Below are 16,069 nucleotides of genomic sequence, written 5' to 3'. Positions count from 1 at the left end.
CGAAATGGGTGAAGGAAGTCAATTGTATGGTGATAAATGGTAACCAGACTTTTGGAGGTGATCATTTTGAGATTAATACAGATATTTAGTTATAATATTGTATACCTGAAACTTATATAATGTTACATACCAGTTTTACTTCAATTAAGAATGGGATTTGTAATTAAAGTATTACTGTAGGAGTGCTGCTAAATACTATTTTTGGACACTAAGATTTGGTCTAACGCTACCCAATAAAAGAGTAAAATGAGAGAGAGGGCTTAAAAACAGATGAATACCAAATGGGAAAATGGCATATGGTGAGGTTGCTACTAATTTGTTGCTGTGGTGCAGTTGATCCCTTGTGAGAATTCTTTTCTTGTAAAGTTTACACTGTATCATATTACAGAGATTATGAAGTCTATCATCAAACTGCTTATCACATATACTAGTCAAGTAATAACTCTTAGCATGGATTTTTGTAGAAGTTTTTTTTTTTTTTAAGATTTTATTTATTTATTTGACAGAGACACAGCGAGAGAGGGAACACAAGCAGGGGGAGTGGGAGAGGGAGAAGCAGGCTTCCTGCTGAGCAGGGAGCCCGATGCGGGGCTCGATCCCAGGACCCCGGGATCATGACCCGAGCTGGAGGCAGACAGACGCTTAATGACTGAGCCACCCAGGCGCCCCTGTAGAAGTTATTTTAAATCCATATTACTTTAAATGGATAACATCTAATTTTTGCATTGGTATATATAAAGTTTACATATATCAAATATTATAAAAGCTCTATAAGCAATTTAAGTCAATTTATTTGTTTATTTATTTTGCAGCCTTGCATTGCATCCTGAACGAGTATTAGTAGCAACAGGACAAGTTGGGAAAGAGCCTTATATCTGTGTTTGGGATTCATACACTGTGCAGACCATATCAGTTCTAAAGGATGTTCATACACATGGTATAGCCTGTTTAGCATTCGACTTAGATGGACAGGTATGTGATATTTTTTCTCTTTTCCTAACTATATCTTAAAAGTGTGTACCATAGGAAATGATTATATATTTATAAATATTAAATTGGAAAGCAATAGATGAAAAGTACCTGTTTGTTCAAGGGTAGAGGTAGGTAGGTTGGGTGGATAGTGAACATAAGAAAAATAAGAACAATAAGGAGTCTTTATTTCATGTATCAGGAACTTTTTAATTAATGCTATTATGAAAGCCAAAGAGATTCTGACTCAGTAGAATAATACCTGGTTGTCCTAGAAAATTTTACATATAAATAACTCTTTTCCAGGTAGTGTACGTTGATAAGACAGATGGGAGACATCTTAGGAAAACTAGGTTTCTCAAAGTAGAGCTGTATACATTTTAATTTTCAGTTATTTTAAAGGTTTCTGTTAAAATTACATTTTTTATTGAAAATAGAGGCAACTCCTATAATATGAGCTATTTTTATACAAAATCAAAGTTGAAAACAAAGGATATAATTATCATTCCATTTACTTATCAGTTCCCAAATTATTATCTACTTCTAGTTAATGATGGTTAAAAAAAATTAAACATGCCAAGAACTTTTTTGTGGTGCTGTCATGGAACTTGTTATACCTAACACATATTTAAGAAGTAGTAAGAAGTTGAATTTTGCAGATGTGGTTAATTTATAGTCTTTAAATTTTTATGTTAAAATTAGACTTTAAAAATCATTTTAATTTTTAGAAAAATTTTAGTTACCTGCTTTTCAGTTCATAAAATTAATTTTATAGGTTGAGATTTTACAGAAACAGATTACATTGTGTTCCCTTGAAAATGATAAGTAGATATTTTATCTATAACTCTGAGGAATAGCTTATTTGAGTAGCATAGATTAATATGACTTAAGAGTCTGGTAAGAGATCTTTAAAGACTTAACTGGAACCTTTCATTTGGGGAAAAATGTGCTTCTAGGTTTAATATCACTATGTAGCAGTGATTGGCAATTATAGAACCTTAATTCGTGTCCCATTTTTGCTATTGTTTTTCAAGTCCCTTACTGTCCTCATATCAATTTTATTTTCTTTTTTTTATAAAAGATTTTATTTATTTGACAGAGAGAGAGATAGTGAGAACAGGAACACAAGCAGGGGGAGTGGGAGAGGGAGAAGCGGGCTTCCCGTGGAGCGGGGAGCCCGATGCGGGGCTCGGTCCCAGGACACCAGGATCATGACCTGAGCCAAAGGCAGATGCTTAACGACTGAGCCACTCAGACGCCCCTATTTTGTTTTTTTATATATATTTTTTTATTTTTAAAGATTTTATTTATTTATTTGACAGAGAGAGACACAGAGAGAGAGGGAACACAAGCAGAGGGAGTGGGAGAGGGAGAAGCAGGCTCCTGGCAGAGCAGGGAGCCCAATGCGGAGCTCGATCCCAGGACCCTGGGATCATGACCTGAGCCGAAGGCAGACGCTTAACGACTGAGCCACCCAGGCGCCCCCCTATTTTGTTTTTTTAAAAGGAAGAGACTGGGGTGCCTGGGTGGCTCAGTTGGTTAAGCGACTGCCTTCGGCTCAGGTCATGATCCTGGAGTCCCGGGATCGAGTCCCGCATTGGGCTCCCTGCTCGGCAGGGAGTCTGCTTCTCCCTCTGACCCTCCTCCCTCTCATGCTCTCTGTCTCTCATTCTCTCTCTCTCAAATAAATAAATAAAATCTTTAAAAAAAAAAAAAAAAGGAAGAGATTAATACTTTTTACCTACCTCACAGGGGATTAAATTTTATGAAACAAACCTCCACAGTTTTTTTTTAATCATTTACCAAAAGTGTTATGAAGTCCAAGATGTATTAACTATAATAAGCTTCTGTATACTTTAAACACAAATGTTTTCTTCCTAATTTTGGAATTGCTCTTTCTAAATGTAAGATATTGCATTGTTGAGGAACTTCTTTAATATAGACAAGGAAGTCATGCCTATAGCTTTTCCTAGTTGAAAGGCCTTTAATTTTGCTTATTTTAAGTAACTTATAAGAAAAGCCTTGGGTACATGTATTTTATTATCACAGATCTTCATGAAAAAGTGTTACTTAAAAATTTAAGCTTATAAAAAAACATAACAGCTAAAAGTTATTGAGCACATACTAAGTACCAAGCATTGTGCTAAGCTTATCTTATTTAATCCTCACAACAACCCTATGAAATAGATATTATTATTATCTCTATTTTACAGATAAAGAAACTGAGACTTAGAGAGGTTAAATAACTTGCCCCAGGTTACACAGCTAGTAAATGGAGCCAGAGCGGAAACCCAGGTCAGTCACACTCCAAAGCTCGTGTTTTTAACCGCAGTACTCTCCTGCCTCCCAAACATGGAACTTAGGAGGTAGTGATTGATATTTCAGAAGGAACTCATCCATCTTAAATATAGTTAAAGCTTATAAGGAACTGCTGCCAATTGAAGATTAAGTTAAGAAGAGTATCTCTGAAATTATACTAATGAGAAAATGCTTTAGTTAAAAAATATATTTGAGAACATATCTATTCACTAATATCTATAAACTGTTCATGAGATATCAACTGGGAAATATTGTGTGATTTTTGCATTTCTACTAGATTTGAAACTGTAAGGGCTCTGTTAAGATTTATCCAATGAATGAGTTTCCCTGTTGGTAGTAATGCTGAATGTTATTTTCCCAGAGGCTTTCTTCTAAATGGACTGAATATCCACTCTAATACCAGAAGTCTGCCTTATTGAGAATAATTAGAACCTGAAAAGTCTACTTATTTAAATGCACACCAAACAGGGACTCAGATTTCTTAGTGGAAAGAAGGAAAATTTGAGTGGTACTTTGTCTTGAAAATACAATACGTTGTAAAAACATTTCTCATGTTTTTAATCTAAGCTATAGTTAAAGCTCTGGTGATTTGCAGTATAAATAAGAATAGTGTTATTTTTTTAACTTAATTTTGTCAGTTATAAAATAAAATGCTTTAGTTTACCTTTGACTGTTGGCACATGATTATGAAGAGAGTAATTTTTGTAAAAATAATGGAGTTCACTGGTTTTTTCAAGTGCCTTTTAGCAATCTCTTGATATCAGGACATATCTCAAGTGCCTAATGTATTATTCTTGAGTCTTTTTCTATTTCTTTGCCAGATCCTAATTTCTGATGGCTTTATTTATAATTTTACCAGTATTTGCTCCCTTAAGCCCTGCATCTTTTGCAAAATTTGTGATTTTACTTTGTAACATTATGACAATTAGTTCTTATGTAATGAACACAGATCACAGGGACCCCCCTACTAAAATCTTTTAAGTATGATTGTTCCTTATTTGAATATGTTTCACAGTTGCAGGAACTTATGGGATCATCTAGTTGTGTCTATTGGGATATTTTTCTTATTTGAGTATTTAGTGTGCTAGAACTTTTTAATAAATATTTCCAATTCAATTAATGGACAGAACCAAGATTTTCTTTGGGACTAAGATCAAGGAGGAATTTGGGAAGATGAATAGAGGCTTCTTTATCTGGCTTTCTTTCTCCCTCTCTGACTTTAGCTTTTCCTTCTGTCTGCTTCTTAAATGTCAGTGTTCTTTAGGAGTCTGTAGCCTTCTTTTCTTTTTACTTATTCTCTCTAGGTGATCATTTAGAGCCATGATTTTAATGCCCACGTCAGCTAACAGTTGCCCCAGCTTCTCTCCTTAACTCTAGATATCCCGTCCCTTGAGTGTCATACAAATACACCATATATTACACATTTAAAAGTGAATCTCTCTTTGTCCAACTCTATTAAAACAAAAAGTTTATTCTTTCTCTGGCCTACCTTTCCAACTTTGTCTCCTGCCACTTTCCAGGTGGCAGTCCTCCCCTCAGCCACCCTGAATTAGGCTTTTTCCTGACAGCACCGTCATCTCTGTAATCTTGGTGTCCTCTGGTCTGAAACACTTTCTCGTACTTTTCTACCCAGATCTTGCTCAGTCTCCCAGGATACAGTTAAAGCATTAATTAAAATTATTTTTATTTATTTGAGACACAGAGAGCGCTCATGGGGCAGGGAGGGGGAGGAGTGCCCCATGCCCAACTGACTGAGCCACCCAGGCACCCCTAAAGCATTACTTTTACTGGAAGACCTAATCTTCTTCCTCATCTACATAGGCTGGGTTAAATGTGAGAAAAAGTGATAAAGTAAAAAATGACAGAAAGCTAGGAGAGGAAGTAGTATTGGCTTGGTTATTTCTACCTTATCCTCTCTGCTGTTGCTTAACCTATGCTGAGGGAGGTTGATTTTGGCTATGTAAGTTTATCAGGGCTACAGAGGAAGTGCTCCCAGATCTCTTTTGTTACTGCCTATACTGAGCTGGATGTTTGGAGGTTCTATAGAGATACATGGAGTTTTAAAGCTTTTGACCAAGTGTGGTTTGCTGTGTGTATATGATGAGCCAAGTCAGAGAGAAAGGACAGTGCCCCTCTAACTGTCCCTCACTTGATACTTGTGAAATTTTAATCTCAACACAGTAGGTAAAGATCTCTTTTTTAAGATTTTATTTGTTTATTTGACAGAGAGAGACACAGCGAGAGAGGGAACACAAGCAGGGGGAGTGGGAGAGGGAGAAGCAGGCTTCCGGCAGAGAAGGAAGCCCAGTACGGGGCAAGATTCCAGGACCCTGGGATCATGACCTGAGCCGAAGGCAGATGCTTAACCACTAAGCCACCCAGGCGCCCCTCTTTTAGCTAGATACTGATACCTTATAGTTCCCAACTATTAAAGACTCTCAAGAAAGCAAATCCTCTCCTCTTGTTCCCTTGAGATTTCTGCCAGCATGATTTGATGGAGAGCCATATATACTATGTATATACTGTATCTTTTTCATGGGAGCCATTCTTTCCACCCATTTGAGGATTTAAATAGTAATTCTACTTTGCAGAAATCTGTTTCTAACGGGGTACTAGATGGCATTTCTCATTCGGACAGGAAGAAGGCATAGGTTCTTTTCTTTCTTTTTTTAAAGATTTAATTATTTGAGAGAAAGCACGCGCGCGTGTGTGTGAGTGTGGGGAGGGGCAGAGGGAGATAATCTTCAAGCTGACTCTCTACTGAGCACGGAGCCCAACTCAGGGCTCGATCTCACAATCCATGAGATCATGACCTGAGCTGAAACCAAGAGTTAGACACTCAACTGAGCCACCCAAATGCCCTGAGGGCATAGGTTCTTAAAGCTAATTAAGGTTATGGTAAACTAATAATGATAGCAAACATTTATATAACATTAATCATATAGTAACTCTCATATATATATTAATTTCCATGTTAACCCTATGAAACACTTTTATTATCCCCACTTAATAGATGAGGAAACTAAGCTACAGAGAGGCTGCATAACTGCTAAAAGTAATCCAATTAGTGAGAAATGGAGCTAGTGTTCAAACCTAGGCAGTCTGGTATCAGCAACTATGCTTTAAATCAGAGATTCATAAACTTTCTGTAACAAGTCGGGAAATATTTAAGCTTTGTAGACCATACTGTCTCTGGCTCAACTACTCAGCTCTACATTGTAGTGGGAAACCAGTCATAGACAGCTTGTAAAAGAAAGGGTATGGCTGTGCTCTAATATAATTTTATTTACAAAAACAGGGTGCAGGCAGGATTTGGCCTGAGGGTTGTAATTTGCTGACCCCTGCTTCTAAACCAGTGTTTTTCAAATTATGTGTTGTGGGTTGATCTTTATGATTTCTTCTTTAACCCTTCAGTTACTTAGAAGTGTATTGTTAATTTCCACCCATTTGGAGGATTTTCTGTACAATTTCCTGTTATTCTAATTTCTGTTTTTGTCAGACAACATAGTCTGTATTTTGATTTTTAAAATTTATTTAGGCTTATTTTGTGATCTTCATGAAGCTCATATGCACTTGGAAAGAATGTGGAAAAATATATGTATTATGCTGTTTCCTTTCTCCTTCTGTTTACTGTGCTATTATTCATTTTACTTACACATATTTTGTAAATTTCATAACTTATTTTTGCTTTAAACAGTTTTAAAAGAAAATTAAAAACAAGAAAAGCCTTATTTACATATTTGCCATTTGGGCATTCTTCATTCACAAGTGTATCATTTCTGTCTGCCTGAAGAAATTTCCATTATCATATCTTCTAGTGCAGGTTTGTCAATGGTGTATTTTCTCATCTTCTGTTTACTTGAAAAACATTGTGACCCAATTTTCAAAAGATAATTTTGCTAGGTATACTATTCTATGTTACCTTATTCCCCCTCAGCATTTTAAAGATTTTATGTATTTGAGAGAGAGAGAGAGAAAGAGAGAGAGATTGGAAAGTGCGAGCAGGGGAGGACCAGAGGGAGAAGGATAACAGACTCGTATCTTTTCTTAATGCTCTAAGCTGCTATTAATCCTATGGAGTGAATTTTTATTTCACATAACTTAACATTTATTTTTACAAGTTCTACATGTTCTTTTATATCTTTTATTTCTCATTTTATTCCTTGTATGTTTTAAAATAATTCTTTTTGGGGGGGTTCCTTTTTTTAAATTTTAATTTCAATTAATTAACAATATAGTGTATTAGTTTCAGAGGTAGAGTTCAGTGATTCATCAGTTGCATACAACACCCAGTGCTCATTCCATCACGTTCCCTCCTTCATGCCCACCACCCAGTTACCCCATCCCCCCACACCTCCCCTCCAGCAAGCCTCAGTTTCTTTCCTATGCTTAAGAAGTCTCTTATGGTTTGTCTCCCTCTCTGGTTTCATCTTGTTTTATTCTTCCCAGGTTTTTTTTTTTTTTTTTTTACTAACCAGAATCTTGCTGTATGTATTGTTCTTTGATGTGCTTTTTGGAGATGTTCTCAGCCTAGCACACTCCTTTTATCCATTCTATATTCCACAGAAATAGATGTTTGGGTTGCTTCATTCTGCTGTTATAATTATTCCTACTTTTTGTGCACAAACTTGAGCACAGGGGCTGAAATTTGAGGGGAAGAGTGTCAATTTGAGCCCTTGGCAATCTGAGGTGAAGGCATGTTGACTTGGCATTTAGCAGGTGGCAGACCGTGCATACTGACTTGGGCAGGAGGGCGGTTGGACTGTGAATTTGGGACCCACAGGCCAATGGCTTTGTGTGTGACAGGGACGTGGCTGGTTTTGCTTTTAATTTTTGTTTTTCTGGGAAACTTGATCTCTCCCTCTATTCTAAATGAAAGCCTTGCTGGATAGAGTATTCTTGGCTACAGATTTTTTCCTTTTAGCAGTTGGAATTTATCATGCCACTTTCTTCTAGCCTGCAGAGTTTCTGCTGAAAAACCCACTGATCGCCGTATGGGGTTTCCCTTGTATGTACCTGCTTTCCTTTCTCTTGCTGCTTTTAAAATTCTCTCTTTATCACTACTTTTGGCCATCTTATTTACTTTGTGTCTTGGTGCAGACCTCTTTGGGTTGGCTGTGTTGGGGGCTCTCTGTGCCTCCTGGATCTGGATTTCTCTTTCCTTCCCCAGATTCAGGAAGTTTTCAGCTATTATTTCTTCAGACAAATCTTCTGCCCCCTTTTCTCACTCTTCTCTTTCTGGGATCCCTATCATGTGACTGTATACCTGACAGTGTTGCTGAGTTCCCTGGGTCTGTTTTCATTTTGCGTATTTTTTCCCCACTCTCATCTGCTCGGCTTGATTGCTTTCCATGACTCTGTCCTCCAGGTGGCTGTTCCTTTCTTCTACTTCCTCTTGCTTGCTATTTATTCCAGATGGTCTATTTTTATTTCCATTTAGTGAGTCCAGTAGCTCTAATTGGTTCTTTTTTATGTCTCATATCTCTTGGTGGAGGGTCTCATGGAGGTCCTGCAGTCCTTCCTCAATTCTAGCAAGTATCTTTATGAGCATTACTTTAAATTCACTATCAGACATATTACCTCCGTTTCGTTTAGGTCTCTTGCTCTGATTTTGTCCTGTTCTTTGATTTGGGACATATTCCTCTGTCTCCTCATTCTGTCTCTTGCGTTGTCTGTTTTTCTGTGTTAGGAAAGTCAGCTACATCTCCTGCACTTGAAAGTAGTGGCTTTATGAAGAAGAGGTCCTGCAGTGCAATGTCTATTCCCCAGAACCTGGTGCTTCAGGGGGTGTCTCCTATGTGTGTTGCTCCAGGGGTGTCCTACCATTGTGGCTAGGATGTGTTTGCCTTCAGTCCTGTTGTCTGCGATGGCTCTCTGCCTGTGTGGGCAGAGTCGGGTGCCCGTGGTGTTAGTGGACTGCTCCGAGGCTGCCTAGGGCTTGAGTTGAGTCAGACCAGGCGTTTGCCAGAGATGCAATAGCACCAAACTGCAGGCACTGTCCCTGTGTCGTCCCCAGAGAAGCTTTTGTTGGTGGGTAGGGCCTGCAGTCAGACCCACTGCCTGACCCCAGCCCACTGCTGGGGTCACAGTCAGACAGGTGTGTGGTTATCTTCCCCTCTCCCTGGGGTAGGACTCACTTTGGAGTGGTGCTGACCCTTGTCTGGGCCACATGCACACTGCCAGGCTTGTGGCACTGCTTTGATGGGATCTTGCCAAAAGCGATGGGAGGGGGTGGATCTGCTTCACTGTGGCCTCTTGTCTAGCTGGGCTGCAGAGAGTCCGTTCTGCCAGTTTTCGGGCTGCTTTCTGGGTTATTTATGCCGACGTGGGTGCTCTCTAGGCGGCCAGGTGGCAAGAGGTCAGCCCAGGGACGTCCTACTCTGCCATCTTCCCAGCAGCCTCTGCTCTAAAATAATTTTTGAGTAAAGCTCTGGGCTGGCTCAGTCAGTGGAGCATGCAACTCTTGATCTTGGGGTTTTGGGATTGAGCCCCACGTTGGGTGTAGAGATTACTTAAAAACAAAATCTTAAAATAATTCTTGAGCATCTTGAACATTTTCATTTTAATAGCTAATGTCTCAATTTTAATAATTTCTGTGGTTCTTAGGTCTGTTTCTATTAACTGATTTTTGTCCTGATTATTCATCACATTTTCCTCTTTGTTCACATGTCCAATAATTTTTTATTGGATGCTGGACATTATGTGTTACATTCTGAATTCTAGATTTTGTTGTATTCCTTTAAAGTATTTTGGACATTGTTCTGGCAGGTAGTTAAGTTCCTTGTGGATCAGTTTGATCCTTGTGAAAGCTTGCTTTCACACTTTTGGGGGACAGGGCTAAAGGAGCTCTTCCTCCAGAACTGTTGGTTTAATTTCACCACTAAGTTGTGACCCTTCTGGGGTCCCCATTGAATACCTAGTGAATTCAAAGAAATATCTACATTCTGGTTATTGGGAACTCAAGGGATCTTGACCCTTTGTGATCTCTGGGAATTTTTTGGCTTCAGCTCCCCAGTAATTGCTTTTTTTTTTTTTTTCCTCCAGAATTTGTTCTTTGCATGGCCTCATGGATTTCACCCTAAGCATGCAAAGATTGGTGTTCTCAAGGGGACCCATAAACAAATTTTCTGGAGCTCTTTCTGTGCTCTGCAAATTCTAGCCATCTTGACCTCTCTGAATTCCAGGCTCTGTCTTCTCAAATCAGCAAGTCTGCTGGGCTCTGTTTGGATTCTACCTTTCCATGCTATAATCTGCAAGTTGTCTCCTAGATGAAGGCTGGGGCAAGTACCTGCACCTTGTTTCTCCCTCTTTCAGAGCTCACAGTGCTTCACTTCCTGTTATGAATGTCTGAAAGCATTTGTTTCATACATTTTATAGTTTTCTGGTTGTTTATCATGGGGGCAAGTTCAGACCCTGATACTCCTTCATGGCTGGAAGTCCATATTTTGTGTTTCTTAACCCCTCTCACACTTTCCATCTCATTGTCTCCTTAACTCTGTATTTTCATCTCCCTCTAATTGCCTATTTAACTTTTCCACTGTGTTTTAAATTTCATTTCTAAAAATTCCATTTGCTTCTTCAGATCTGCTTGAATACTTTTTACAGTCTCCTATTCTTTGCTCATATGAAGATACTTTGAAACCTTAATTTTATTTCTCTCTTCCCCTCATAATTCCAATGTCTGATGTTTTCTAGAACTGATTTTGCTATTTGTCTTGCTGATTCTTACTCATAGTCCCTTATTTCCTATGGTTATGGCGGTTGGGGGTGTTTATTTTTATGTTTATTGAATTGCTACCTGTAGGAATTCTTTGAGGGATGGATTGAAGTGTCAGTTCTCCAGGTAGGATTTATATTTGTGCTACACTGTTGAAAATGCCTGAAGACTGAAACCCTCAGGACCACTCTGAAATTTTCCACTTGAGGGGTTCATAATTAACGTGGAGTTAGGCCCTATGACAGTGTGAAAGCTGCTTTTGACTATCAGTTTTCAGGGAGGATTGTCTTCCCCTTCATGCATTGCCGTGCCCCCCCCCTTTTTTTTTAAAGGAGTGGTTTCTTGTTTTCCCTTATTCTGAGGAGTTCACTGCTTTAGTCAGAAGTCTGAAGTTCAAATCTACACCTTGGACTGGCCCTAAACTTTATCTCCTATTTTTGTCCAGCCTATAGAACAAAAACCAGGCTTACCAGGAGTTAGCTGGTACCTTTAGAATAAAGTGGTTGTGGGAGCTCTCTTATCCTCCAGGATTCCTGTCTGAAATCTGTTTTTGTTCCAGATTTCATAATTCCTTGACATAATTCAGCAGTGCATTTAAAAAGATGTTTTTACATTTTATCCAGCATTTTTAGTTTTTAGCAGGAGAGATGTTTAGGGTATTTTGTCAGTCCTACTGTTAGAATGGAAGTCTCTTCTGTTCCTTATTGTGAAGAACTACACGTATGTGAATATTAACAAGATGAAATACATCCAGCCTTTCTCTGTGAAGTCTATATAATATAAATGTGTAAGTTTTGATGTGTAAGTTTATAGTACCCATGAGTATAATTTGTTTGCCATTTATAATTTGGTTCCTTTTTTATTTGTTTGCCTTTTTATTCCCTCATGGACTTCTTGGATCTAATTCAGCGCTTGGTTTCAGTTGGACTTGATTCAAAGAATGCAGTTTGTGTTTGGGATTGGAAGAGGGGAAAAATGTTATCTATGGCCCCTGGTCACACAGATAGAGTAAGTATTCTCCTTTGGGGTTTATACTGGGTATTGGATGGGAAAAAGAGGAGAGCCAGGGGATTCTATGTTTCCATGCTTTGTTATTGCCAGATAGTTCATATGTAATTAAAAATTTAAAGTACAATTGCAAATACTCATAAAATTTTAGAACTGTATATATGTAGTAGTACTCAAAAATATGACTCAATATGTGAAGTGTTAGCACAAAACTTTTAACCATTGTTTGCTTCAGTGAAAATGATGAATTTTAAGTTATTCAGACCCCCATTTAAAAAGTGAACGGCTCATGCCTAGGGTCTATGTAGTTTTGTTTATCACTGGTTTATTATGTACATATCGTAATTAAAGTGAAACATGATATTGTGTGTGAATTTGAAATTATATATTATTAAAAAATTTCAGAGACCTAACATTTTTTACTTTGGAAACTTATTAAAAGTATATTCCTTATTCTAAGCTGTTTAAGTTAATATAGAAAATACTTTGTAGTCAGCTTTTTAATTAAATATTATACTACTATTATAAACATACATCAAAAACTTTATCATAAACCCTTAAAAATCTCTCATTTTTTTTGTGTGTGTAGTAAAATTCTAATCTGAATCAGCACAGGAGATGTAGTCATTAATTCTGGGTGGGGGAAGTGGAATCTGTGAATCTATAAAAGTTATAGAAAATTTTGTGTGTATTTGCATTTTGGTAAATACACTTGTCTTTTAGCAGATTCTCAAAGGGGCCTGTTACACACTCACAAACACAATTTAGATCATTAAAGTGTTAGGTATATTTTATTAGACAATTGTGTATTCTGACTTAGATCAAAGCATTTCACACTTTGGATTTAGTAAATTGATTATTATGAAAAATGGTACTGTCAGAATTTTTATTTTGGTGGTTAGTATTTTAAAGTTGCACAATACGGTTTTCATATAATCTGTGTAATGGTGAGTTGTTAAACATTAATTTATAAGACATATTCTTTATTATCACTGAAGAGAATAATTTTGTACATATTTAAAGGTAATAAGCATGTTAGGTGATTATGCAGGTAGGTGTCAAAGAAACATGGTAAAGACTAACAATGGTTTTTTCTTCTATGAAATTATTTTTCAAATGTTAGTTTTTCTTTTATTAAAGTGCATGAGTCTAATGTATATTTTATTTCAGCTGGATTTTTTATTGTTTGCTCTTACAACAAAAATGGTTTGTATGTATTTAGAGTTTTGGGAGTTTTAGACAAGAACAAAGTCTGGGATCTCCAAAACTTAAGTATAGGTTAGTTTTGTTTGACCCATAAACAACAAAGCTAAAAAATAAAAGCAGAATTTATACTGTGAAATAAATATTATGATTATTTATGTCAGTAGTTCTGTATGATAGAAGACTATAAAAATGTACTCTATTTCAGTTACTTAAAGTTCTCTATTTCTAGCTGTATAAGTGTTAAATGTACATTCCATTCAGTATCTTGCCTCTGTAAAAATTATGTAGGTACCTGCCTCATGCCCTAGTTCTGGTGAACTATTCTTGTTACTTATGGACCAAATTTTTTAAAAAATTAAAAATAGAGGTATTAATTTTCACTTCACTAGTTGTTTTGTAAAGTTCATAGAAGCTAAGAAATAGTTTTTGTTCATATCATTTACATATTTATTTCTCATAAGATTGTGAAGTGTGGGATTCTGATTATTACTTAGGAATATTGTTTTATGATAGGTAGGGTTTTGGGGGTTTTGGCCTTTTGGTTGGATTCTTAAATGATTCTGAAAATAAGTATTTTAACCATGAATCTGATTTGTTTGCAGATATTTGATATCTCTTGGGATTTGTACCAGCCAAATAAACTTGTCAGCTGTGGTGTAAAACATATCAAGGTACTAGAAGGATCTTGTTTTATGATAGTCATGTATACTTACTCTCTGCTGCCAAGTACATACCACACTATTTACAACATAGGGTAGTCTTAGGATTTTGACAGTACTTATTTTTTAAATGTCAACGTTTTTAACATTCTGATGTTCAACCTAACAGGTATTTATTGTGTCATTATAGTGTGTGAGGCACTGTAAGGGATATAGGTATGAGTAGGGAATGAATAAAATACTATTCATAAAGGAATTTATAGTCTTGTGAAGTAGGCTTTACTGTGTTCATCTTGTCTTCTCATGTTTCACTTACAGAGTAAAATGTGAGCATCAGAAACCAAGAAAAGTAAGAGGTTTCTTTCACAGAGATAGGATGGTGAGGCAGAAGCAGCATGGACAGAGTTGGCTTTACCACTTACACTTAGCACTGTTTGACCTGGGATGAGTCATGTAGCCTCGTTGAGCTTTTTTCACATCTTAGAATTGTGGCTTATAAAGTGGATTAAATAAGGCAGTATTTATTCAAGTGCTTGTCATAGGTCCTAGCACATGGTCAACTTTCTGAAAGTGTTGTCTTTTCCTCTATATTTACTCTCTGATTTGACCTTAGCCTTTGGTAGCCACAGTTTATTTTGCTTATGAAAGCTCTGGGTTTTGTTTTACAATTATAGTTCAGGTTTTGAAACCATATAGTCAGTGGTGATATTCATCCTTATGTTTACAGTTACTGTTAAATCCCTGGTGCAGATTGGAAATACTTGTTTTTCTTCCATTATCTGATTTAACAGTTCCTTGTAACAGTTAATTCCTAGTAAGATTCTGTGTTCACATTCTTTCTTTGATATGCTCACTTCCATCCACATTTTCTCCAAAGCATCTTTAGCTGCCACTGCAATTCTGGTTTTGATATTCTGGTACTGATTTGATAATGAATAGTATTAAATATTTTTTGAACAAATATTCAGTAGCAAAAGCCTCTATGTTAGGTTTCAGGTACATAGTATAAGCACTGTGAAGGTAGAAATTTTTGTCTTTTTCATCTGTGATGAACAAGATGATGTTTGATGTAGTACTTGATATAAAATACTTAAATTATTGGCAACTTAATAAACAGATCTTACTGTTTTATATTGTAAATGAAACTGAAAGTTCCATTATCAGGTTTTAAACAAACTATTCTTCTGAATTAAACTATATTTTTAATTAAAAAAAACTATATTTTTACTATGAGTTAATTTCTTTTCTTTTGGTAGAGTCAATGAAAAGTAGGGTAGATCTTTTTGCAGGCAGTACGTGTGAGGACACTAAGTCCCAAAGATGATTTAGAACTTCCTTGTCCAGTACAGTAGCAACTAGCCACATGTAGCTATTTAAATTAAGTTCATTAAAATTAAATAAAATTTAATCATTTCTTCAGTCATCCCAGTAGTCACATTTCAAATGCTTAAGGTCCACTTGTATCCAGTGGTTACTCTATTAGACAGTATATGTACAGAGAGAATATTTTCATCACCACAGAAAGTTCTATTAGATGGCATTGATCTGGACTATAAAACAATAGTTCCTTTACTCTGAACATGAAAATTATTTGGATACCTGGGTTTGACTCCCCAGAGATTCTCTCTCAGTTTATTTCGGTGGGGGCCCAGGCATACCATGTTTTATAATTTCCCTCAGGTGAGTCTAATGTGCAGCCAAAGTTGAGAATCACTCACCTAGATGAAAATAGTAGACTGAAATAGGGATTTGCTGAAAGGAAGAGAACTAGCTATCCTTGTGCACAGGAATCATGGAGCTTTTAGAATTAAAAATCGAAGTTTCATTGATTAAAGCATTCATTAGTTATTTGAATGGATAAGCATCATAATTTTTAGTTTTTTGAGGCTTCAGGTTTTAAGATTTTTAGGTCTTAAAATAAGATCTGAAAGAGGTAAGATCTTTATTATTAACAAATTATGTTACTTTAAGTGGTAATTTACTTATTATAAAGTTGAGTTTATTCTCTGGGCCAAATTTCTTTATGCAAAACTATTCTGTATATCCTTGCCCTGTTCCAGTTTTGTTTCTTTATTTCTTTCTGCAAACTATTAAAATTTACCTGAATCCACATAAAAGAATAAAACCCCTGGTAATGAAGATTTATGTTTGACTTAACGTTTTCTCCTAAAAATGAATAAATTATCCCAAA

General features: G+C 36.5%; 1 protein-coding gene across 1 annotated transcript in view; it reads left to right on the top strand.

Annotated features, from left to right (window-relative positions):
* The window catches only part of EML5 (EMAP like 5), a 167,781-nt gene that overhangs the window by 30,188 nt on the left and 121,524 nt on the right, over window positions 1–16,069 (top strand). Inside the window, exons 2-4 of the mRNA XM_054513829.2 lie at window positions 813–972; window positions 11,915–12,013; window positions 13,822–13,890. Coding sequence (XP_054369804.1) covers window positions 813–972; window positions 11,915–12,013; window positions 13,822–13,890 — 328 coding nt within the window. The remainder of the gene's footprint in view (window positions 1–812; window positions 973–11,914; window positions 12,014–13,821; window positions 13,891–16,069) is intronic.

This window comes from Mirounga angustirostris, unplaced genomic scaffold (genome assembly GCF_029215605.1).
Source record: "Mirounga angustirostris isolate CCGP_5_RB_7025 unplaced genomic scaffold, mMirAng1.0.hap1 SCAF_9, whole genome shotgun sequence".
NCBI lineage: Eukaryota > Metazoa > Chordata > Mammalia > Carnivora > Phocidae > Mirounga > Mirounga angustirostris.
This window is presented reverse-complemented; position numbering and strand designations above follow the sequence as displayed.